Source organism: Palaemon carinicauda, chromosome 11, assembly GCF_036898095.1.
Source record: "Palaemon carinicauda isolate YSFRI2023 chromosome 11, ASM3689809v2, whole genome shotgun sequence".
Lineage (NCBI taxonomy): Eukaryota > Metazoa > Arthropoda > Malacostraca > Decapoda > Palaemonidae > Palaemon > Palaemon carinicauda.
Genome location: NC_090735.1, coordinates 78950268 through 78975267, shown reverse-complemented (window position 1 = coordinate 78975267; position 25000 = coordinate 78950268). Strand labels below are relative to the sequence as shown.

Below are 25000 nucleotides of genomic sequence, written 5' to 3'. Positions count from 1 at the left end.
CGATTCATGATTAACACATCCAAGACTATCACCTCTAAATCTACATATGGAGCCACATAGATGGGAATTGTCTTGTTGAGGCTCGTTGCAAACAGGTCCACTCGAAGACCTGGAACTATTTCCTGCATGAAAGGGAATGATTCATCTAGAGACCATTCTGTCTTTAGTGGATGTGTTCGAGATAGAGTCTGCCATCTCATTCCGGATTCCGTGAGGTAAGATGCAGACAGAAATCATCTCTTCCTCTGGGCCAATGAAAAAATGGCAACCATTACATGGTTTATTTAGGAAGATCTTGACTCTTGCCTGTCGATGCAATGAATTATTACTCTGCTGTCTAATACAAGACAGAAATTAATGTTGTTTTGTAATTGTAGACTTTGCAGCTATAAGAAGACTGCCATGGTCTCCAGAATATTGAAGTAGAATTGCTTGAAACACTGAGACCAATGACCTTGCACTTACTGAAAGGAGCATGACCCCCCAACCGTCCAGTAAGGCATCAGTAGGTAGAAACACTGTAGGAGGAGGAAAGTGCAATGGAACCGTCTTGGAAAAATTCCTGGCATGTGACCACCAACGGAGTTACCATCGAAGCAACCCCGGGGTCATCTTCTGATAATCGCGGAGAGCTGTAGAAGCGCCTTTTTTCTAAACCCCGCTTGCATCTTTGAATCTGACCTTGAGGAGAGGGTTCGTTATAGAAACATACTGATATGAGCCCAGAAGCCTTTCCTGACGTCTGGTGGTCTTTCTCAAGTAGATGAAAGACCGAACTGACCAGGCTATTTCCTTCCTCTTGGCAGCAGGAATAGAGAGGGCATGAGTCTTTAGATTCCAACGAATCCTTAACCACGGGAACCCTTGATCCAAGTTCAGCCTTGACTTCTGGAAGTTTATTTGGAATTCTAGATATTGGAGGAATTTTGCCACATGATAAGTTGTTTCCATGCATTCCCTTGCTGAGGGAGCTCGAATGGCATAGCTCTGAATATATAAGCCTTTCTCTCTAGTTTGAAATCAAGGTACGGGGAGGAGCGTCGACCTATCGGAAGATGCCAATAAGCGTCGGTAAGATCTATAGAGACAGTGTAAACCTCCCCGAGGTAGTAAGGTCCGTATCTGCGAAATAGTCAGCCTCCAGAACTTGTCACAAAGAACGAATAGAATTAGATGGAACAAGTTGAAAATAGTTGGAGGTATTATCGAAACTTTCTTTGCCAAGCAGAATAGACGACCTCGATACTTCATAGATTCCGTGCAACGGATAACTCTCTTCCCAAAAGGTCCTGCACATATTGTACCAGATGTGGTGTTGATTTCTGGAAAAATCTCTTGGTCCTCAGGGTTTGTGTCTTCCATTTCCAGCCTAAACTGCTGGAAATCACGCTTTATGGTCAAGGACTGAACAGCCATCTGTCCTTGAACCATTTCAGTCTTACCCCTACTGGAGTATCATCATTGCTTGCTTGAGGAATTGTGCCCTTAGTTCCCCTGTTACTTCAAAGACCCCGACTACTTGGCCTACGATCTTTGTTGGACTGACCTCTACCCCCTCTTACAGTCTTGGGGGGACGAAAGGTCGAGGTCTTGGGGGGACGAAAGGACGAGGTCCCTTGTTCAAATCCAGGATTGAATGCTGGGGACCGTGAAGTCACTAAGTGAGGTACAGTGAAAAGATTCTGCAAAGCACTACCTGAAGCAGAGATGAAGGGCCTCCTAAGGTATGTTGGTGTACAGACCCTCTTAGGTTGAGGGCCAACCCTAGGAATAAATTCCCTTTTTTGAGATCTTCCCCATCTCTGGAAAAGACTCATGTTCTGCTGCTACTTTATCTAAGATCTCCTTACTAAATTCTGTGGAGAAAGATCTTTACCCGGAATACAGGTGTCAATAAGAGGCTTCGGTTCAAGACGAATGATTGCGGAAGCTCAAACACGCTTCCTGCAGACTCTTCGAGCCTGATAAAAGTTAAAAAGATCCTTCATAAAAGAAGCCATGTGCATCTTGGCCAAAAGTGAAAAGACAGGGCATCAACAGATTACCAATCATCATTTCTACTAAGCATTGAAGAGACATCGAAGCTGATAGTCTCTCCCTAGCCTCCAATTCCCCCTTAAGTAGGTGTGCTGGAAATCTCGGCAGTCTTTCACTAACTGCCGGCTGGCTATATCCTTTTCTAATTTCCCTTCAGCAAAAGTAAACTGAATATCCAACCAGTGTTCAGCGTCAGGGGGAAGAACGAGTGACACGTTTCCCTTTTTCCAAGACCGGAGAAGACTTACCCTCCTTGAAGGCCTTTTCCACAGCCAAAATGGCTTTCAAAGCAAAGGGAAAAAACATTGTGTTGGGCGCTATAAAAGTGGCCAATCTTTCAGTAAAACCACCTAATTGTGTGCTAATACACCCTACTGTCTTTATGCCCTTCACTGCCAGATGCCGCGCTCTGGTGTGAACTTGAAGAATCACTTCTTAGGGATAGTGTCGTCCGCACGGGCCACCTTCAGCTAACCTAACATAGCAAAAGGGGTAGGCCTCTATATCTGGATAAAATTCCAGATCAGCAACCGGACTAGAGCCTAGCCCCTCTCCAATATGAAAAATACCCTTTGAAAGCACTGCATGACCCGGATACCTCCATGGGCTCTGTTCTTTGTAAAAGGGGAGCTGAGAAGGTAAAACCTTAGACTTAGAAGGATCCTCTGGAGATTTCAAAGCCTTAATCTCCTCCGGTAAGGTTTTACCCATCCTTCTTTGGTATTCTTGGGTCCCTTCCATACAGGCCTTCATGTTGTCCAACAGTGACCTATTTTCCAAGTTAGATGAAAATGTAGGAAGTGTTGGTTCGCCCGGCTCGACCGGGGAAGGAGGTGGGACAGAAACCGGAGGCGTACCTGAAAAGGAAGGCGTAGTCATATCAGTTGATAGAGCAGCCACCGTATTGATGGCAGTTGAAATAACGTAACACACTGCGTCTCTCATGGAAGTTATACTAAAGTCGTCCAATTCGGACAAGTAAGAATCATCCACATGAGGGAGGGGTTCAACCGAATCTACTACCGGCAGGAGAGCCGATTCTCTATCCAGAGATAAAGAAGAAACCGAGGATAAATTGTCCACGTCAAGGCTCAAAAAAACTTAAAGTTTAATCTACATGGAACTGAACGGTAGAAAGGGGTGTAGGTGGAGCGTACCCCAAAACCGAGTCCGGGACCGCATTCGGAAAAGAATATCATTCCAAGCTACAGAAGGAAGATAAGGAGCCTTTGGCTCGGCATTCTTTTTGTGGAAGAACACCCTCCAATATCCATCCAGAATAATGTAAGTCCTTACACACACTGCAGACCTGAGGTCCCAATAGGAGAGTGGACCCTTCATTATCTTGCATTGACCATGTATCCTGCAGCTATCATGACCACAGGGATACCTCACGGTCCTGGCACAGATCGGAACTCAACAATGTATCCTCTTCGAAGATTCCGCCTGTAAAGAGGAAAAAACGACCATGAATACCTTAGTCTCTTTAGATCACCACACTGAAAGGAATGGGTTAGTATCATTCAAAATTTCAGTCAAAAAATTGGGAAATTAGATCCCAAAATGTGTGTAATTACAATTTGTGATCAGAAAGAGAAAAAAGGTCCACAATATTCAGACTCCTATAACGGCGTTAGATTAGAAGTAGAGCCAACTGAAATTGTCCCCTTTTATCATTTGAATACCGTTCAGGTAAAAGAGGGAACAAGAATACTCCTCAAAAACAATATCCTACTCTCTCTGCAGAGAAAGGGCTAATAGGAAGGTAACGAAGTCACCTACCTTACAAAATATATCGACGCATCGACAATTGGAGCAATCAAAGATAAAATAGAAGGCTATTCTTTAAACCATAATCTGACAAGGGGGAATCGTAATAGAATCCCACTTGTAAGATGCACAATCCAATCTACGTCCTCAAAGGATCTGAATAAAGTGATGGAAATAATTAACTAAATATAATAGTTAAATCTAAAGTCTAATTAATGAGAAGTAGAAGTAGAAATCGTAGAAGTAAGGTCTTTATGTCACTTGATGTTTATACTCATAAATCATATGCCATAATAACATCATACCCATGCCGTCATTAACAGCACAGATAGGTAACGGCGTCGTCAACTCCCAAGGCTATTCCTAAATCAGGGGCACAATAATCATACCTGAAAGACGACTTTAAGGACCAGAAAACTTATGTTAATTGAGGATCCTTCCTTACTTGTCTATCAGTAAGTTTTCTGGTCCTTAAAGTCATCTTACAGGGTCTACCAGGCTTTGGAAAAGGGGCAGGAACACAAGCCTCCGCAGATTCACGATTGCACTTGATCAAGTGCTGCACTGTTCGTGGCTTCACACCAGTGAAACTCAATATTTCCGGTAAATTATGTTTTGTTTTGAACAATGTGACTATTTCAATGCGTTTGTTCTTATCCATGGTCTGTTTGGGCATGGTAAGGGGTATATATAAGGCACAATTGAAGGGTAACACGAACCCAAGAGGGGACAAAAAGTGGGACACAAAAAACACAATTCCGATTGCCACAAAGAACCAAGTGCAACTGAGGTAAACAAAGCATATGCTAAAGTCTTCCCAATTGTTGACACTACGTCCAGAGAAAACGTCGGCTTCTTATACGCTTTTTAGGGGGGGACTTGTGAGGATCCAAGACTTTTTGAAAAAAGGTGTGACCCTTGGGTTAAGGCGTCAATTCATTCCACGCATACTCTATGTTCTTAATATCTCACCAATTTTTGTTAATTGTCTGCTCTTCATCTCTCAAAGTCTCAAACACTGCAAATCGATTCCTACATTCAATTGCAGATGTTTCTTAGTTCTCATCTTATAGAAGCTGAGGTATATCAAACCTAGGTATTCTATCTACATTTCTGTTTGGTGCTTTTAGTTTTCATTTCAGTGTGGCAATGACGAGTGGGTTATCACTACTGATATATTGCACCTCTATAGTTTCTTACATTTCGCAGAGTCCTCCTCTCTTTATTAATTGTTACGTGATCTATTTGATTTTTTAAATGCCACATGGTGAAGTCCATGTATAATTGTGGATGTCCATATGCTGGAAAAGAATGCCTCAAATATTTTATAAGTTTTTGAACAAAAACTTACAAAATGGGCTCCATTTTCATTTGCAACTTCACCAAGATTCTCAACACCCATTACATTCTCTATACTTTGACTGTTCCTTCCAATCTTAGCATTGAGGTCACCTATCACAATTTTAATATATCTCTCTGTGATCTCATCTATTACACTCTGCAGTTCTTCATAGTATTCATCTTTCCTTTCTTCAGGGGAATCATTTGTTGGGCCCTAGCAAACTATAACAGTTATATTGCACTACTTTGATTTAAACTTAGATTGATATTTAGTATGCATATTATTTTCTCATTCAAAGTAAGTATAAAAAAATCTAAATAATTTTTTCCGCTTGTGAACAATACAAATTACAGTCTTGTAGATCCATTGGCTACCAACATCAACAGTCATGCATACTTTGGTTTACTCTATATGAACACTATTTTCTCTGACACTCAAACAGTTCACTCTGCCACAAGCCTTTTCCACTCGACACAGATTTAAGTCTAAGTGTAGCATATGAAACTTCCTAAATTATTAGGGACTATGATTTACATAGAGATAAATCACAGGTTTGGTCTAAAGAATATATTATTGCCATGAAAGCTATTACAGGTTACATTTCGCAGCTGAAAAATAAGACAGAATTAGTATAACAGGTATTTATGTAAATGCATGAAAATACAAATACTACCAATCTTATCCGGTTTTTATTATTTGGATTACTGTATTTTGTTTTCAGGTTTAATTACTCCTGTGTACATTCAAATGGCTAAATTAAGTAGAGTACATGAGAGTGAGTCAGAAAGAAGTGCAATGAAGAAAACAAAAACTCCTATTGGTAAGTATCTCGAGGTTTCAAAATCTATTTGAGCACAGGCCTCAATTCTATCTATTATCAAGATACCTCCAGAAGAAAATAAAGCACAAGTTATTTCCATGAATCTTACCTTTGAATCATGAGTTATTAATTCAGAAGCACAAGCTTCACAACTTTGAAATAGATATCAATAAAGAATAAATAATTTCAATAATTCTTACCATGTATTAATTTGCAAGGTCGAGGTTTGGTACTTTTTGCAGTTTTAAGAATTTTCCTGCTAGTGTGGTTATGTTAAGTTTGTTCCGTCACCAATACAAACCCTTTTGCTCTTTATAAGGAAATATACTTTCAGCAAAGCTGGAAGACTAGCCATAAGACTTAGCGAGGTATAACTACCCCACCGCTAGTTAGCGAGGGGCTAGGGGGTAGTTATGGCTACCCAGCTCACACACGCATGTGCCGTTTCATCACTTTTGCTTTTGGCTTGGTAGAGAAGGGATGTTCTCTCTCTCTCGACTGCTTAACGTTTTTGACTAGCCTTTATTTTTTCAGGTGTGGTTGTTGCTGTTTAGGAGTCGGCATGGGGGAAGTTGAAGAGGGTTTCGTCTCTTTTGGGGTTTTCCTCGAGGGCGGAGAAACTCTTACTTCTTCCTTCTCCGACCCAGAGCTTGACCTCGGTCTTGCTCCACACCGCTGTCGCCTGCTCACACCCTTGTTCTGAGCTAGCTCAACCAGTGGAGAGAATTGAAAGCCTGAAGCATGTTCCTGTTCCTCTCAGGGGACACCTTTCCCGTTCGCAGTTTGAGTCTTCTCCTTAGTGGTCTCCCTTGTGCCTGACGACTGCGAGCAATCTTTCTTTCTGAGTTAGGTCAGTTGGCTTAGGGAATCCAAAGTCTGAAGGATGGTTCTGCTCTTAAGGAACACCTTAACTGTTCAAGGGTTAGGTCCACCTCTGAGTGGTGTTCGTTATGGCTGACCCTGAGCTTAACATTAATGTTGCTTTTCAGCGAGCTGATGATGGCACACTCCCTCATTCTGAGATGACTCAGCTGGCTGAGGGAGTGCAAAGTCTGATGCATGTTCCTGCGATTCAGGAAAACACTATTCCCGTTCATGGGCTAGACCTTCTTCTTAGTAGTCTCCTCCACTTGGGGTGATGAGTAGGGTTTTGGATTCGTTTATACCCATCTCTACTCCCTCGGGGCAGCACTCTTCAACTTCACTCATCGGGCCAGCATGCTCGTCCAGTTCCTGTTACAGAATTGACGTGTGAGCAGACAATGCATGACCATAGGATTCCAAGAGGATGATTACCAGTGGAAGCCGATTGTTGCGGTCTCCCTCGTTCCTCCTTATGCTGGAGTAGGAGGGTGACTCAGTAACTTCGGAATCGGTATCATTGTCATAGGCAGTGCTCGATGCATACCTTCAACTTGAGCTCAGCTCATTGACGGGAAGCAGTGTTGCCAGGAGGTCTGTCTCCAGGTGTTGGACAGCTTCCCTTCTAAGGGAAAGTTAACCTCCACCAAGTGTTAGGCAACTTCCCCTTCAGAGGGAGAGTTGTTCTCCATTGCGATGGGCAGTAATCTTCCTGCTTACGAGTAATCACCGACACTGACAACAGGTGTTAGTCGCATTTTCCATCTGCAGGGGGGACTTCCTTCCGTCCATACCTTTAAGGTACAAAACGAATCTCGTTAGCTGCCACAGGACCACCTGCGGTATCCAGATTCCATCGAGTCTCGTAGGTCTTAACTCTTAAGGGTTATTGCTGACATCGATGAGGCCAGATCATTTGTGATTGGTACCTCATGGGTGGTAACCTCTTACAAGGGAGAAACGTGACTAAATCCCCTTGGGGTTATTATTTTCATTGTTCCTCTTCGAAGATACAATGGAGAAACTACAGACAAAGAACAACAACATGCACTAACGCTCTTAACCCCTCCTCCAGTGAGGATAGGGGGCGAGGAGCGCTACCATCTATGAGATTCCCTTCTCGCCTACAATAATCCTGGCTCCCTCTTAGGCAAACATCACACGAAGCGACGCGTCAGCGGCAAGGCAGAGACGCGTCAGACGATGACGCGACGCTGACGATTGTGCGTCTGCACACGATGCGTCTTCAAAGTGTACTACACGAAACTGCGCCACAAGATTAGTAAAGAAAATTAATGAAAAAATAAAGAAATAGATAAATGAAAATGTTTACTACTATTATTATTATTATCATTCTTCTTCTTCTTCTTCTTCTTCTTCTTCTTCTTCTTCTTCTTCTTCTTCTTCTTCTTCTTCTTCTTATTATTATTAATAAGTACGTGTGTGTGATTTTCAACTTCATATAAATGATATAAAGGATAAAACTTTATCGACTTTTTACTAACCTTTCAAATTCATCTCCTTTGCCACTTCACTCCATGCTTTCTCAGTTATGTCCTTTCTGGAATATTCCGCACAAGAAAAGTCGTAAAGACATGAATACTTTTCATTCAATTTTTTCTACCAAAGCAGCTGCTTCACCACTCATCCTGTCAAGTTGCTGCAGGCTTGACAGCTGCTTGACGACTGGAGGCCGCCAGGGGTGTACGCCATGCGTCATGCGCAGTCGATGCTGCGCCGCAGACGCGCTGCAGATGCTTCGTGTGTACAGCTCTATTAACCCTTTTACCCCCAAAGGACGTACTGGTACGTTTCCGTACTGGTACGTTTCACAAAACCCATCCCTTTACCCCCATGGACGTACCGGTACGTCCTTGCAAAAAAATGCTATAAAATTTTTTTTTTCATATTTTTAATACTTTTTTTGAGAAAATTCAGGCATTTTCCAAGAGATTGAGACCAACCTGACCTCTCTATGACAAAAATTAAGGCTGTTAGAGCAATTTAAAAAAATATACTGCAAAATGTGCTGGGAAAAAAATAACCCCCGGGGGGTTGAGGGTTGGAAATTTCCAAAGAGCCTGGGGGTAAAAGGGTTAAAAAGCATTGGTGTCGTCAACAATGCGTCACGTATGCAACAATTTTCTCTGCCTTGGCGCTGACGCGTCGCTTCGTGTGATGTTTGCCTTAGAAACATCTCTGGTCACAAAGAAGAGTTGAGGGAGTTCATCGCCCAACAACAGCTAAACACTAAACCCCCCCTCTCACCACAACAGACATTTGATGGAGTTCAACACTCACTTATATCTTCACACCAAACGCAACACTTAGTGCTTATAACGTCACTCGCCCACTCGGCACTTGTATAGCACATGTACAGTGAGAACAGTGCAAATCGCTCTATGTGATACATCTTAATAGGAATTGGTCTTCTCTCCTGATGTAAGCTATGACTATGCGAGCTTCGGTTTCGCTATACAGTTATACAATAGAGAGTTAGGAGAAGACATTTAAGTTACCGGCAATGGCACATGTGCAGGCTTCAACATTGACATATCAGTTTTAATCAGCGCTCGTGAATGTTCGATGTGCTCTAACATTCTCCTCACTGCAGCTGCTGCTGCTACCGCCACCACCCCCACCCCTCACCCCTACACCCCAACCCTCACCCTACACCACCACCATTCCCCTCACCCTACACCACCACCATTCCCCTCACCCCCCATCCCCACTCTTCATCCCCCATTCCCACCCCTATCTCAACCCCCACACCTCACCATCACCACCCCAAACCCCCCCCCCACCTCCACCCCCAACCCCCCCACCTCCACCCCCAACCACCCCACGGTTTGTTGTTTTAATGTTCGACAACTAGTCGTTGGTTGTCTAACACAACGGTAGCTCGTTGTTTGCTTGCAGGCCGTTAGCTTGCTTGACGATTCACTAGTCAGAGGCTAGTGATCACTAATAAGCCTGCTCCACTCTAGGCTTCTAAATCACCAACCACTTCCATGAGAGGGAGCTGCTCAAGAGAACACTCTCCTAGACGGCATAGATCATCTCTTCTTGCTGTTGGGCTTACACTACTTAGCTAGACCTTGTAGAATTGATGGAATTTTTAACACAGTTTTACCTTCTGGAAACCTAAAATTACACCCTTCTTCGACAATGGGGATAATATGCTAGTGCAAAGCTTAGTGCTGCTCGCTCTTTTGGGTTCCTTTTTGTGTATCGCAAACAGGGTTTCTTGGGTTTCTGCGAGATCTGAGGGATCCGCATCAACGTGGCCTGGTTTATGCATTAAATCCGGCACACTAACAGGAATTCATCCCTCATGAAAGAATGTGTTTTCACTTACACTTTGTTCATACTACAAGAAGGCTTACAAGCAAATTGCCTCAGGAACCAGGTTGCTGCTTCGGTGGCTACCTTTTCCCTTGTCCTGTTTAGGGCTGCTCACGAGCCGACTTTGCTTGAATAGGAACTACGCTTGTTGGGCAGTCTCCTGAAACAAATTAGGGGTGACCGACGAGAATAACAGAGGCTGTCGGAATTTTATGTTCTCCCAATCTTCGTTGGCTCTTATGTCCTCGGACCTTAGTGGAAACACATTCAGCCTCCATTTGCAATCTGTTCCGGAGTAACATTTGTTTGCCTACACTTCATGAAACTCAGTCTTGTTCATGAAGTCTGCCGATGACTTTCTCCTGTAACTGGAGCTCTTCCCTAGGATGGAGTGGCTGGGAAAAAATATTTTCCTTCCTCATGGGAGAACCCCTCCCACGAGCTTGAAATAATCAGCTCATGTCTTTCGCCAAGGAAAGAGAGTCCACATTTTAGCTACAAAAGATACTCGCTTGTATCTTCCATCTTCCCTCAGGAAATGGGAAGCGGTCTATCTCTTCTTCACCATGATTGGAACATCCGATCTCATAGGAAGACGCGGTACGCCAGAATACCACCGAGCTTCGTCGGTCAGAAGTCCCCACTTTTAGTCTCTCCTTATTAAATGAGCTTAACCTTCAAACCTTGCCATGAGAAGGAAGGTTTTGCAATCAGTCAGTAAGCCCATAATTTCCTGTACAGGATCAGCCCTCGTCTCGAAGACCTCGGACTAATGATTGATCCTTAAAGCCTCGAACTCCTGCGATACGTCTCTTTCAGTTTACCTCGATCTGAAAATTATAGTAATCGAAGGAAAGACACGAGGGTTATATCCAATACTGGTATCTGTAGACTGTGTCTTCAGCCTGTAGAAACTTCTGCAGGTTTGAGAAGGCCGCATCAGTCCCCGTCGAATGCGAACTCTGAAGAACTAGCAGGGTCCAAGGTCCTTCAGCATTAGGGATCATCCTTCCCTTGGTTCTCTACAAAACCTGAGCAAGAAATGGTCCTGGTAAAATGGCTGCCAGATGAGAATCCCTCCCAGGGGGCCGATCTCCTTGTTCATCCTTGATTTGATGCTTCCTATAGAGGCATCAAACAAAAGGATGGGTAGGCCACGTACAGTACCACACGCCCTTTGGACTAGGATCAGAGCACAAATGATGCACTACAGTATTTTCTTTTAATCACCTAGTAGGCTTCCTCTTCCCTCGGGAAAGTACCTGGGGAATGACAGTGATTCGTTGGCTTCCCCTTCGCGGGAAACACTTCCTGCTCCAATGTGTTCTCCCCTTCGGGATATCTGTACGCGGGTTTGGATTTTATAGAATCCACCCCTTCTGCCGGAGTCTTTCTCCTACAGCCTCGGTTTTAGAGGTCTTTCTTCGGGAAGCGGAATGAATATCAATGACTGGCATTTGTTTTCTTTCTGCAGAAGGACTGGGGTCACCTATTGGATTCCTATTTGTGAGCAATTTCTCTGAGAAAGGAAAAAATTGCTTCTCCCCACTTCCGTGCAAACTTCTAGTCGGACTTGTCTTGTTAAGAGACTTGACTAGCGCATCTATCTAGCCTTGCCGGCAAGGCTCGTCTTGCCGTAAAGACAGGTCACCTTCAGTGACATGTCTACGACTCTGGAAAACCCATTACGGACTCCCTTTACGACTAGATGCTCCGGGGTGAGGGTCGAGTAAAGTTTGTTTTCTCTTCTCAAGGGTGCTGTTCCAGTATGCACTCAAAATTGCCTTCGAAGGAAATCACGCTCCTAGGTAGGCAACGGAAGACCTTTGCTCGTCCATCGAGCATCTCCTCCATTTGTTGCTCTCCAAAGAGTTGGAACCGATTTACCCGTAGTGGGGTAATAGAGCCCTCTACGGGACGAGTGGCTTCCTTTGGTCTCGGGGTTCCTCCCTAGAGGACCTAGCACACCTAGAACAACAGATATTCTCCTGATCTCGAAGACAGGTTTCTCCCAGGTTGACCCTCGACCAAAGAGAGACATACCCTATGGGCCTCCCTCAACATCTCTCGCTCAGAGCGAGAAACCAAATAACATCCAATTTTATTCCTGACAGCTTTAACCTCAGGTTCAAGCCCTTCAACCAGATACCTGCCGCTTTGAAATCAAGGCTGTTACACTAATAATTACTTGAGGACATATCTCGAGGAGGATGATTGCATAGCTCCCAGGGTACAGCACGTTTCGCCAACCCTGGATGGACCAAGGGAGTGCATTAGACTCCCATTCCTGAATGGGACCCACTAGGTCATATACCTGTCATTGATTCCTCCTTTTCCCTCCAGTGATTATATTTATGCCATACCTCAGGAAAACAATTAAAGAACTCGCTCCTTAGGTTCAGTATCCTTCGCTAACCCTAGAAAGTAGGCTTATAAGGATCTCGTTCGTGACTGGGACACAGGTCATATACCAGTCATGGAATCCCTCTCCTTCTCATAGAGATAACCCAGAGCTCATAACATTTTAGTGCAAAATCCATCATTGGTAGGTTGAAAGCATGTCTGATCTTCACCTCACCCTACCTGCAAGCCATGACCCACTGAAGACCTGATACGGTTTCTCTATAGCTCCAGTGGTGGTGACACAAGAAGTCGTTTAAGAATACCTCTTGTTCCTCGTTGGAGAAGTGGCAGAAGTTTGAGTGCATTAGTTACCCGAGGTAAGACTGGGATGAAGGAAAGTATGTCTGGCTAGTTTACTTGCATCATATTCCCCTCTTTTCAGGAACAGCGCCATGGGTCCATTTGCAAGCTGGCTTGTTATATACTTGTACACGACCCCAACGTCTCCTGATAGGGAGGCCTTGGGAAACTTTTATTTATGTGTAGGGTTCCTATTTAAACTAGAAACATTCTTACCTAGATGGTCATATGATATCTCTCACAACTACTTGAGTTGCTCAGGCCACTATCATACTCACTTGTATAGACAAGCGAGATGACAAGATTTTTCCCAATTGCAGTCTAATACTGTACTAGGTAAACCCAGGTCAATGACTAAGCCAGTAGTCGAACTTACCACCCTCCTAAGAGTGAGTCATCCACATAAATAATAAAAGGCTTGTTAGTTTGGGAACAAATGACAAATTTGGAGATAATTTGTATTTTTCCCTAACAAATACAACCCTGTAGTTATTTATATAAATTGGCCCGCCATCACCTGTCCCTCAGTAAGTCCTGCCAGCAATCAAAAAGTGATGTAGCTCACAGCTGTTAGAGTATATATAGGTGGCTGGGTAACCCCACAGCCACCCCTTGCCTACCCACTCAATTGGTTAGGCTGGGTTGCCACCTCACATTTTAAATCTAATGGCGGCCTTCCTTATCCGGTGAAAGTATATCCACATAAATAACTACAGATTAGTATGAGTTAGGAATAAATGCAAATTACCTCTGAATTTGTCATGTTAGGTGTTGATTTACTGTACAGTATTTGGTTGTATTTCCTTGTGGTTAGTAGAGTATAGCTTTGTTATCAAATCTGATATGGTGTTTTTGTAGTGCTTGGAACAAATAAGGCAATTTACACGTAAAACTGCCCTTATTATATAAAAAATTCTTTTTACAGGTATTTACAGGTATTACTACTACTATTTACTGTATATCGTACCATGTCTGGGATGTTGGTGATTAGTCGCCTCCTCTTCTCCCTGACTCTAACCATTTAGGTCATTTGATTTGGTATATAGTTGCCCTACAAGTTGACTACTTCATAATAAATAGTAAATAAAGGACATGCGCTACGCTGTGTTTGCATGCACTCTTCCCATATGCCTCTAGACCTCCTCAGGAAGATAGAAACATAGAATGGTACATCGAACCTTGTCAGTCGAAACCCTCGGGTTATTGCTGCAAGTGAGGATGCTTGCTGACCGCTTGCGGCCGCCACATGCCACCATTTCCTCTCTGATGATCGAGCACTTTGTTGAAGTAGAGGGGGCTTGAGAGTCTCAATGATGGACTGGGCTATGGTGGTGGGGTGATTATTCACCCTGACAGGTTCATCCATGCCGTTAAGGCCAGTTCTGAGAGACCAGACTAAGACTGGACCTCTATAAGCCTTTTTATTTATTTCAGTTTTATCTCTTTAGGCTCTTTCCGAATTTTGTTGACGACCACTGTTTGAATATTGACTAGGTTTTGTATATGCTTCAAATTCAGATGCCATCACTCTTTGGCAGACCCCATTGGGTGCAGACTTAGTCTGGTAGGAGTCGGGCTCCAGTGATCCAGTTGTAAGTCTCCCATATATTGCGTGTAATGGGTGATGCCAGGCATTGGAGTTGTCGGTGGGAGGGGCTAACTGTCCCCACTGACCAGTATACACCCACGTAAAGAGATGCAGCCCCTCTCTAATAGAAGACTTGTCCCCGCTGAAACCTCTTCTCACGTTGAGCCACATGGGATAGGAAGACTGACATTCTGATAAGAGGTGGATAACTGGCTTGCTTGCTTGTTTGCAAATTAATCCCCCTGGTGATGGCTTGGAAAATACGAACATGGACCTCGGTATTAACACCTCCAACTCGGGTTCTAATATTGTAATGTTAGAACCTTATTCATGTCACGTGAAGAATGATCATAAGAAAACATTGTAGAGGAAGAGAGAGAGTAAGAAATGATGACAGGACAGAAAAATATAGAGAAGCAGAAGTATTACCTGGTCACAATGATGTAGTGAATTTTGAAAAATTTTGTATTTTGGAATTTGAAAATGGAAAGCATGAGCATGTGAATGTTTTTAAAACTAATAGGGAAGTATTTAATATATATGGAGGGCAGCAAAAATTCTTTCCCAGGGAAATGGAAGTTCCTTGATAGAACACTATCCCCAATACAAAGCGAAAGATTAAAAACTCTTTCAACATTTGATTGTTATATTGTCAAATGCTTTTCACACCCCATTTTCAACTAGAGTAGGGGTGTGATATATGTTTCAGAATTGCTAGACATAGAGGAAAAAGAAATTAAGGATGAACTAAAAAGTCAAGGAGTAGTAAAAGTAGTTAGAATGAGAAAGAGTTGAAGAACGTGTTCCTCTTGCTGCTTTGGTTGTAACATTTGACCAATGTAGACTACCTAAAGTTATTAATGCTTGTTAGCTATCTTTGAAGTTAAAACCATACATCCCTTCACCATTGCAATGTTACCTTTGCCAAATGTATGGCCATCAAAAAGATGTGTTAAGTTTATTTTTGAAAAGGAAATTCAGGCCATTCAAACCATGGAAAGAGTTTTAAAGGGGCTCGCAAAAGAGCTCTTGAAAAAACAGATAAAGCTAGGGCAATCTTTTTCATTGGTTTTGAAGAAAAATTTGCTGAAGTGCTTTGACAAAAATAGTATCCCAAATTCTATCATAAAGAAAGATTTGAAAGTAGTTATACAAGATGAAAGCCCTATTGTAAATTTATGTCAGGAAAGTGTAGAAAAATCAAAACAAATACATAAAAAACAGAAGAGATTGGAAAACCCTCAGGATCATAAGTAAGCTCAGAACAGCTGCTTGAAGAACAGAATAAAACTAATCTAAAACCACCTGCATCATTAGAACAGGTGGTTAGTCCATCTAAAAGTATTATGAATATTGACATAAAAACATCATTAGACAATACCAACATGGAAGAAGACAGTCCATTACCTGAAATTATTGATCATCATAAAGAAAATAAGAAGAGAAAGAACACCAGAAGGGAGACCACCAGGAAATGTTGATAGAGTCAACATCAAAAACTTTTCCCATAAGAAGTGCCCCCGAGATAAAACAGTTAAATAAAAAATTGTCAAGGCCTTAGAGTGAAATATCAATCTTTGAAAATACTAATTAAGGAAAATTTTCCAATCCTATTAGTCTTACAAGAAACAATGCTAGGCTAAAATGTATTATGTCCTAGAGAATATTTATTTTATCATAATAAAGTCCAGGAAAACAAAGGTAGACATGGTGGGAGTGCATTACTGGTGTGAAGAGATGTCATCCATAACAAGATTTGTGTACAAATAAATCTTCGAGCTGTAGCAGTACAAATGCATCTTAAACGAGCATATACTAATTGTTCCATATATTTGTCACAAAATCAAGCTGGCTAAAACCTGAAACAAGAACCTGGTAACTTGATAGATCAGCTTCTCAAGTCATTTTTATTCTTGGGAGACTTTAACGGGAGGCATCCTATATGGGGTGATATTATTTTCAACTCCCGAGGCAATCAAATTTTTTCTTTCATTAAAAAAAAAAGAGCTTGCTGTTTTGAATACTGGAGCACCAACACATTTTCATGTACAAAAATGGAACCTTTACATCTAGAGATATCTCATTATGCACTCCTAAGTTCTTTTTAGATTTTCATGGAAACTAATGGACAAAGGTATTGGAAGTGACCATTTTCCAATCCTAATTAGATTAGTTGATGAAATAGCTGCACCAAGATCTCCACGATGGGTAATTTACTTTGCTTACATTATTAGAAATTGATGCTGATAACTTTCCCACTGTGGAGGAAGCCCTTGAGTTTTTTAATAAAGTTATTATAGATGCTAGCAATAAGGCAATTCATTGAACTACAAGTCAGTTTACATGAAAACCGGTCCCTTGGTGGAATATTCAATGGCGAATAACTCATAAAGCTATGAGAGCTGCATTTACTCGATATTGGCATCATCCTTGTGACTACTACATGGGTTGTTATAAGAAAGCAAGAGCCAAGTTTAGATACCAAATCAAACAGGTTAAGTGCCAGTCCTGGGTAAACTTTATACTGTATCAAAAATTAATTGGAACACTAGCTTGATGGGAGTTTGGGAAAAAATATTAAAGATTAATGGGAAACATACCATTACCATCATCTGTAGCTGAATGTAACGGTCAAATGTTACAAAGTAAAGAGAATGTAAGTGAAGCATTTATAGATAATTTTTTTTTATAAATCTCATGAAAAAAATCCTACATCTATGTATTACCAACAACGTATACAAGAAGAGAATCGCCCTCTCGACTTTGGAGCTATAAGAATAGAAGGATATGATTTGCCTTTAGCATGAAAGAGCTTTTGTCACCATTATCTACATGTATTGATTTGACTCCTGGAATTGATATCACCTATTTAGTGATCAAACATTTACCCATAGGAACTAAATTGGTGTAAGAGGGGAACTGACAATGTTTGTTAGATCATTCTTCAATTACTGTCAATTTAAAGTTAAGGTAGGAAACATATTCTCATCAATTCATAATCAAGAAGGTGTTCCACAAGGCAGTGTCCTTAGTGTAACACTATTTGCTTTATTTATAAATGGTACTGTATTATTAACCCTTTTACCCCCAAAGGACGTACTGGTACGTTTCACAAAAGCCATCCCTTTACCCCCATGGACGTACCGGTACGTTCTTGCAAAAAAATGATATAAAATTTTTTTTTTTCATATTTTTGATAATTTTTTGAGAAAATTCAGGCATTTTCCAAGAGAATGAGACCAACCTGACCTCTCTATGACAAAAATTAAGGCTGTTAGAGCAATTTAAAAAAAAATATACTGCAAAATGTGCTGGGAAAAAAATAACCCCCTGGGGGTTAAGGGTTGGAAATTTTCAAATAGCCTGGGGGTAAAAGGGTTAATGTAATCCCTCATGAAGTCATGCACACGTTATTTGTTGATGACCTCTGTACTGTATCTCATTTGCAGCATCACGAATGGCTGTTGCTGAAAGAAAAATTCATCTCACTATTAATAGGGTAGCAGAATAGGCTGCTAAACGAAGATTAAATTTTTCAACTTCAAAAACTGTGGCAATGCATTTTTGCTGTATAAGGAGTGTTCATTCGAACCCTTACTTATACATATATGGGAAGAGAATTTCTTGCAAAGAGGAAACATTATTCTTAGGGATATTATTTGACAGAAAGTTAACATGGGTTCTTCATATTAAAAATCTGAGAGGAAAATATATTCAGTCTTTTTTTTGGGCTCGAGCGATGTCGTCCTGATGAAAATTCCTGAAAGGCAGCTTTCTACTTCGGATCTTTCTGCGAGTGATATACCAGAGAATTTTACCCAAGAAGTATCACAGGGTTCTATTCCTTGGAGCGAATATCCGGAGAGCTATCGTGTATACAACAGAGATGTATTTAAAAAAGGCCACGGCTATCCTTCCCCGAATAAAGTTAACCTTGTCCCAAAGGATATGGGATAGGATTGGTTACGTGGTCGAGAGAGCTGTTATAACTTTAGCTGTAAACACGTTTCCTGGTTCGCAATTCCTTCTAGCAGCGCCATCTTGAGGGTTGTGTGGAGTTTTTGTGTATTTTCGTAGCTTTTTTGAGTGATTTAGTAATCACAGATGCCTCTCCTTCTTCCTCATCGACTAAGTTGAGTACCATTTCCTTTTGTGTAGGAGAAGTTCACGTCTCCACCCCGATATATTTACGATGTGCATGCTTTTTGTTGCCCGCGGCTGTCGCATGAACTACACCGGCGGTTCATGTATCCAAATTGCTCAGAAATGCTTAGTTATCTTGTCATAGTATTGTAAGAATGTATTTTAAAATATTCTTTTACAATTGTGGTATGATTATGGGTTGCCCCCCTTTTACTATTTTCTGCATGTATGTATTTTATCAATCTTGACTTTGGCTAACTCTACCTTGGCTGCTACCTTTCCTCCCATACTATTGATGAGTCATAGTGAGGAGCTGCAGCCTTGAAGGTCCTTCTGGGAGCAGTGGATAGTGTTTTACAGTTGTCCAAGGGGAATAGTTTTTCACTCATCTACTTAGCCTGAGTGTTTGGCCAGGCTGCACAGGTTGTTGGAACTTGTTTCCTGTGTCTACTACTTGTCCATGCTAATGCTGACAGGTAGACCTCCCTTTAGTGTTGCCTTACCCATTCCTAGGCTTCCTTTCTTAGTTTTAGGTAGGCTGGCAGCTGGTTGTGAGGACTCGTTCTCTGTGCCTTCTTACTGCAGACCCCTTAGAATGCCATATTTGTTCTAATGCTAAAGTTAGGCCTTCCTGTCCTGCCGCCTCACCACTTTCTAAGTCTCCTTCACCCCCTCCTTTGTTTATCTGCTGGTGCGTCTACTTTCCGTGGAATATTGTTCCCCTCCCAGTCCAGTTCCTTGGCGACTGAAGTGGCTTTTGTTGCTAGATAGATGGATGGGATACAGTCAAACCTCTAGCTACGAAAGAATCGGCTTACAAAATTTTCACTTCATGAAAGGAGATGCGAAGAATTTTAAGACTCAGATCACGAAAAATGTTTCGGACAACGAAAGGCAGTACGGAGCTGGAGCCCGACCGTATCCGAGACGGATTTTAAAATTTGCGCGCAGCCAGCCCGTAAACTCGCTGCCATCCTCCTGCCTTCTCATTGGATATCTCCCTTCTTGGATGCTAGTTACCACCATGAGATCCTGCTCTCCTATTGGTCGTCATCTACTGTACTGTATCCCATCGGGCATCTACGCATTGGCGTTCCTATGTCTTCTCGTTCTGGAAACTGCATTGTACGCATTGACATAGTGTTTGTGATTTTGCTTTTGTAACAATTTTGCAGTACGTACTGTTATTGTGTGTGATACTTACTATACATCATTAGCCATGAGTCCCAAGAAAGTTGCTGATGTCAAAGGAAAAAAGAGGATGATGTTTTCCCTGGAGATGAAGATGGAATTATTCAAGAAATACGAGGCTGGCATGCGGTTAAGTGTGCTCAGGAAAATTTTAAGAAGCAGGCAGAAACAAGCTTCTTAGGAGGAATATTTTAGTAAGAGGCCTTTGGTAGAAGCAGACCAAGCGCCAGCTAAGAAACGAAAGTGGCTGTGGTGATGAAAATAAGTAGTGTAATTAAATTTAGAAAATAGAAAATGTAAAGTAAAAAAAATAGAAAAAAGAAAATAAAAAGAAATTTTATTTTAAGTTTATCGTAAAGTTAAGATTTTATATTTCCTGCCATTTATGGATGCGTTTCCTAAAATTAATTGTTGATGTTTTCTGTCATTTTATAAATCTGTTTTGTAAAGTTAAGTGTTTATATTTTCTGCCACTTGTACGTAAACGATTTCCGCCATTTTCATCCTCCTCTACCGCCCCACACTTCGCTCATGGACATCGCCTCACTCCAAAGGTAGTGTTCCACGTTTCTGTTCTTTTATTTTTACTGTTTGCTCTAATTAAAGACTTCTTTTTCAGAATATTATTATTAATTATTATTAAATGATCAAAATACAGTACTCTTCATATATTTAGTACTGTTTAGTGGCGAATATCCTTTTTCTGGGCTCAGCCATGTCGTTCTGATGGAAGGTTCCTTTAGGCAACTTTCTAAGGGATATTTAGCTACAGTGATACTCCCAGAGAATTGACCATAGTTCTCCAGACTTCTAACTCCTGACCCGAGTACTTTTCAACCCCTTCCCACCCAGATGACGCAACCGCTTGCGAGTAGGATATGCCAGATAAACCCAAAATCAAATGTCACAATCAGAGTATGCTTCTCATCATTATTTATGTTTTTTTATTGATTATGATGTATATATGAAAGTTTATGTATGTCAATGCGTACAATGCAGTGATACCTTGGTAGTCGAACGACTCTATACTCGAACAATTCGGAGTTCGACCAAAATTTTCGAGAAATTTTTGCTGCGGTGCTCGACCAAAAATTCGGTACTCGACCAGCCGAACACGTGACGACCGCATGGGCTTTGTGATGATCGCGCCATCTCGGCCACTCTCGCTTGTTCGGGAAGCATCAGTTCTCTCGAGAGCGTCACTCAGACAACGCGCGATCAGCATTCGTTGTGATTTAGTGATTTTCAGTGCTTTTAATTGCTTTTTTAGCTTTCATAATGAGTCCCAAGAAAGTAATGAGTGTTAAGGGGAAGGAGAAGAGGAAAACAGTGCGAACAACGATCGAGTTGAAGAAGGAAATTATAGCGAAATATGAGAATGGTGTACGAGTGTCCGATTTAGCGGTAGAATACGGAATGGCGAAGTCGACCATTTCTACGTTTTTAAAGCATAAAGAAATGATTAAGAAGGCGAATGTTGCAACGGGAGTTACGGCGGTAACTAAGCAAAGGCCACAAGTGATTGAGGAGATGGAAAAGTTGCTTTTAATATTTATTAAAGAAAAACAGTTGGCCGGGGAAAGTGTTAGTGAAGCGTTCATTTGTGAAAAAGCGTTGCATATCTATGAAGAATTAGTGAAGAAAAGTCCGAGTACCAGTGAAAGTGATTCATTTACATTTAAAGCGAGCAGGGGTTGGTTTGAAAAGTTTCGTAATAGAACAGGTATTCATCGTGTTACTAGGCATGGGGAGGCAGCTAGTTCGGATCAAATTGCAGCCGATAAATACGTGGGGGAATTCGATCGGTACATAAATGAACAAAATTTGATCGCACAACAAGTCTTTAATTGTGATGAGACTGGGTTATTTTGGAAGAAAATGCCAGCCAATACGTACATTACCAAGGACGAGACGAAGATGCCAGGTCACAAGCCAATGAAAGATAGGCTAACATTGTTGCTGTGTGCAAATGCAAGTGGCGATTGCAAGATCAAACCCTTGTTAGTGTACCACTCGGACAACCCCCGGGTGTTCAAACGAAATAATATTTGTAAAAGTGCACTACCAGTTATGTGGCGCTCGAACACTAAATCTTGGGTCACAAGACAATTCTTTACTGAGTGGATAAACGAAGTGTTTGCCCCCCAGGTTAAGGCTTACCTCATTGAAAAGAGCTTGCCAATGAAATGTCTTCTGGTTATGGACAATGCTCCTGCACATCCTCCAGGTCTCGAGGATGACTTGAAAGAAGAATACAGCTTTATCAAAATCAAATTCTTGCCCCCCAATACTACTCCCATACTCCAGCCCATGGACCAACAGGTCATTTCAAACTTCAAAAAACTCTATACCAAGGCCCTTTTCAGAAAGTGTTTTGAAGTGACCAGTGACACGAAGTTGACCCTAAAGGAATTCTGGAAGGAACACTTCAGCATCCTCAACTCTGTTAACATGATTGACCAAGCTTGGCGAGGTGTGACCTATAGGACATTGAACTCTGCCTGGCGTAAGCTGTGGCCATCATGTGTCACAGAGAGGGAGTTTGAAGGTTTCCAACCAGAGGCGGGTCCAAGCACTGCTACCCCTGTAATTTCTGATGACACTGATGTCGTTGAGGAAATTGTTGTCATGGGCAGGAGTTTGGGGCTTGAGGTCGACAAGGATGATATTGATGAGCTTGTAGAAAGCCATTCTACCGAGTTGACTGTGGAGGAATTGTTGCACCTGCAACAACAACAGCAGCAGGATCTGATTGTGGAGCAGGAATCTTCAGAAGAGGATGAGGTAAGGGAGGATGTTCCAAGTTCTCTCATCAATGAAATTTGTTCCAAGTGGGCAGATGTGCAGGCTTTTGCTGAAAAATACCACCCAGAAATTGCAGTAGCAAACCGGGCAGTGCATATGTTTAATGATAGTGTCATGTATCATTTTCGAAGAATACTGCAGAGGAGGAAGAAACAATTAACAATAGACCAGTTTTTCACAAAAGAAAAGAAAGCTGCTACATCAAAGCCTGTTTCTCCTCCAAAGAAGAGACAAAGAAGAGAAGAAACCCCTGAAATAGATCTGCCCACCCTTTCATTGGAGAGAGAAACAACTCCTGAAGGAGAACTACCCCGCCACATCATGGAAGGGGACTCTCCTTCCAAGCAGTAACCTCCCCCTTCCATCCTCTCCACATCCATCCCTGTATGCCATCGAACCGCTGCTCAAAGGTATGTTCACTACAGTACAGAAAATGGTTTAAAATTGTTTTATTTTAGTACAGTAAATGGTTTAAAATTGTTTTATAGGATTTTCTGACCAATTTCATACACATTTAGATAATTATTGTTGTTTAGGTACACGTTTTATTAATATTTTGGGCCTGTTCGAGTGCTTGGGAACGGAATAGAATATATACCATTATTTCTTATGGGGAAAAAAAATTCGGTACTCGAACAAATCGGAGGTCGAACACGGATCTCGAACGGATTATGGTCGAGTACCGAGGTATCACTGTATCTATGCATGAATTTCTATATATATGTATGTGCATGTAGGTACTCGGAAACTGTCTCTGAATACAGTATAGCTATATCCGTGATTTATAAATGTTATCTTTTATCATATGTATGTGTTCCTGGGTTTATATATATGTTCCTATATATACACACACACACACACACACACATATATATGTATATATATATATATATATATATATATATATATATATATATATATATATATATATATATATATATATATATATATATATATATATATATATATATACAGTAGGGTCCCGAATTATGCGAGAATTTGGTCGATGAATGACCTCGTATGAATGGAAAATCGCAGATTTCGAAACACACAACTAACTGAAATAATTACATTTGGCCATGGCAACCGGCAACTTGCTTATTCAAACGTGTTTACTACCCTTTTCCTTTACTTTCTTTGTACTGTACTGTATTTCTTTATAATATCAAATTGTTCTTGTAAATAAATCAAACATTTAATATACTTTAAAGTTCTAATAACTTGAAAAATGGTTAAAATTACAACCAGGATGGGTGTAAACACTGTATATTTCCCGTTATAATACGACCCAAAATACAGACAAATTTTAATGTTTGTCATATCTATGGTTTAAGACAACTGGTGAATAGCAAAACCATCACTCTATAGACTAGCTTTTGTTGTATGATTGAAAATCCAAAATTATCAAAATAAAGGCGATTTTATATCATGCGTTTCCTAAACACGCCAAAAAGCACAATAGAAAACGACAACCAATGTTTTGTTTACATTTATCTCTGATCATAACGAAGAAACAGACGCATTTTCACATCTGTGTATAGGTTAGTTTTTGCATTCACAGCAATCTTACCAAGTATTGATTATATGTTGATTTTGTTATTACCAATGCTCTACTTAATTTTTTTTCTAAGAACTTCCAAATAAATGAAGTGAATGCCATTTATATAATGTTTTTCTTTATGACGCCGCCTGAAACGGAAACCTTCCATTTGTTTACGCTCCATCTTCGATCATAATAAACAAACGAACACATTAAACACACATGATCAAAGTGATAACTAATGATATTACAAACATTTAGTAAACATTATGTTATTACAAATATTTTACTTACCGTATCCATATAAATTCCTAAATTCGTAGCAAAGCTGGAAACCTTTTTTTTCCTTATGCGTTTAATCCACAATAGCAAACTGCCGCTAATGACAGAATGATAATTTACGATAATTCTAAACTGTTACGAAAGATAATTGTCCTTTCCATATCCAAAATACTTTTCCTAACTTCAGTTAGGAAAACCATATTCAAAAATGGTAAAAGAAGAAAGTACTAGGCCTCTTATTAAAGTCATCGAACAATTAGGTTACCGCTATTACGTTCGATGTGACAGAGAGAGAGAGAGAGAGAGAGAGAGAGAGAGAGAGAGAGAGAGAGAGAGAGAGAGAGAGATGGTTTTAAATGTACTAAACAATAAATATAGTTTATAACACATTGGTCCTTATGTAATATTAACTGTATTGATGGTTTGAATAAATTAAGAAATGGTGTAAACAATTCTTTGTTAACGTATTCGTACGCGCATATTCGTGAGAGCGGAAGCTAGACATCAGCTGATCTAATCACAGCCAAAAGTAAAACAAAAAGAAGTCAGCAATACTCGATTTTTAAAACACAC

The 25000-nt window shown here is 41.0% G+C and overlaps 1 protein-coding gene across 1 annotated transcript in view; it reads left to right on the top strand.

The window, feature by feature from the left end:
• The window catches only part of LOC137649714 (succinate dehydrogenase assembly factor 4, mitochondrial-like), a 290409-nt gene that overhangs the window by 59134 nt on the left and 206275 nt on the right, over positions 1 to 25000 (top strand). The window contains exon 2 of the mRNA XM_068382672.1: positions 5871 to 5969. Within this exon, the coding sequence (XP_068238773.1) occupies positions 5871 to 5969 (99 nt within the window). The remainder of the gene's footprint in view (positions 1 to 5870; positions 5970 to 25000) is intronic.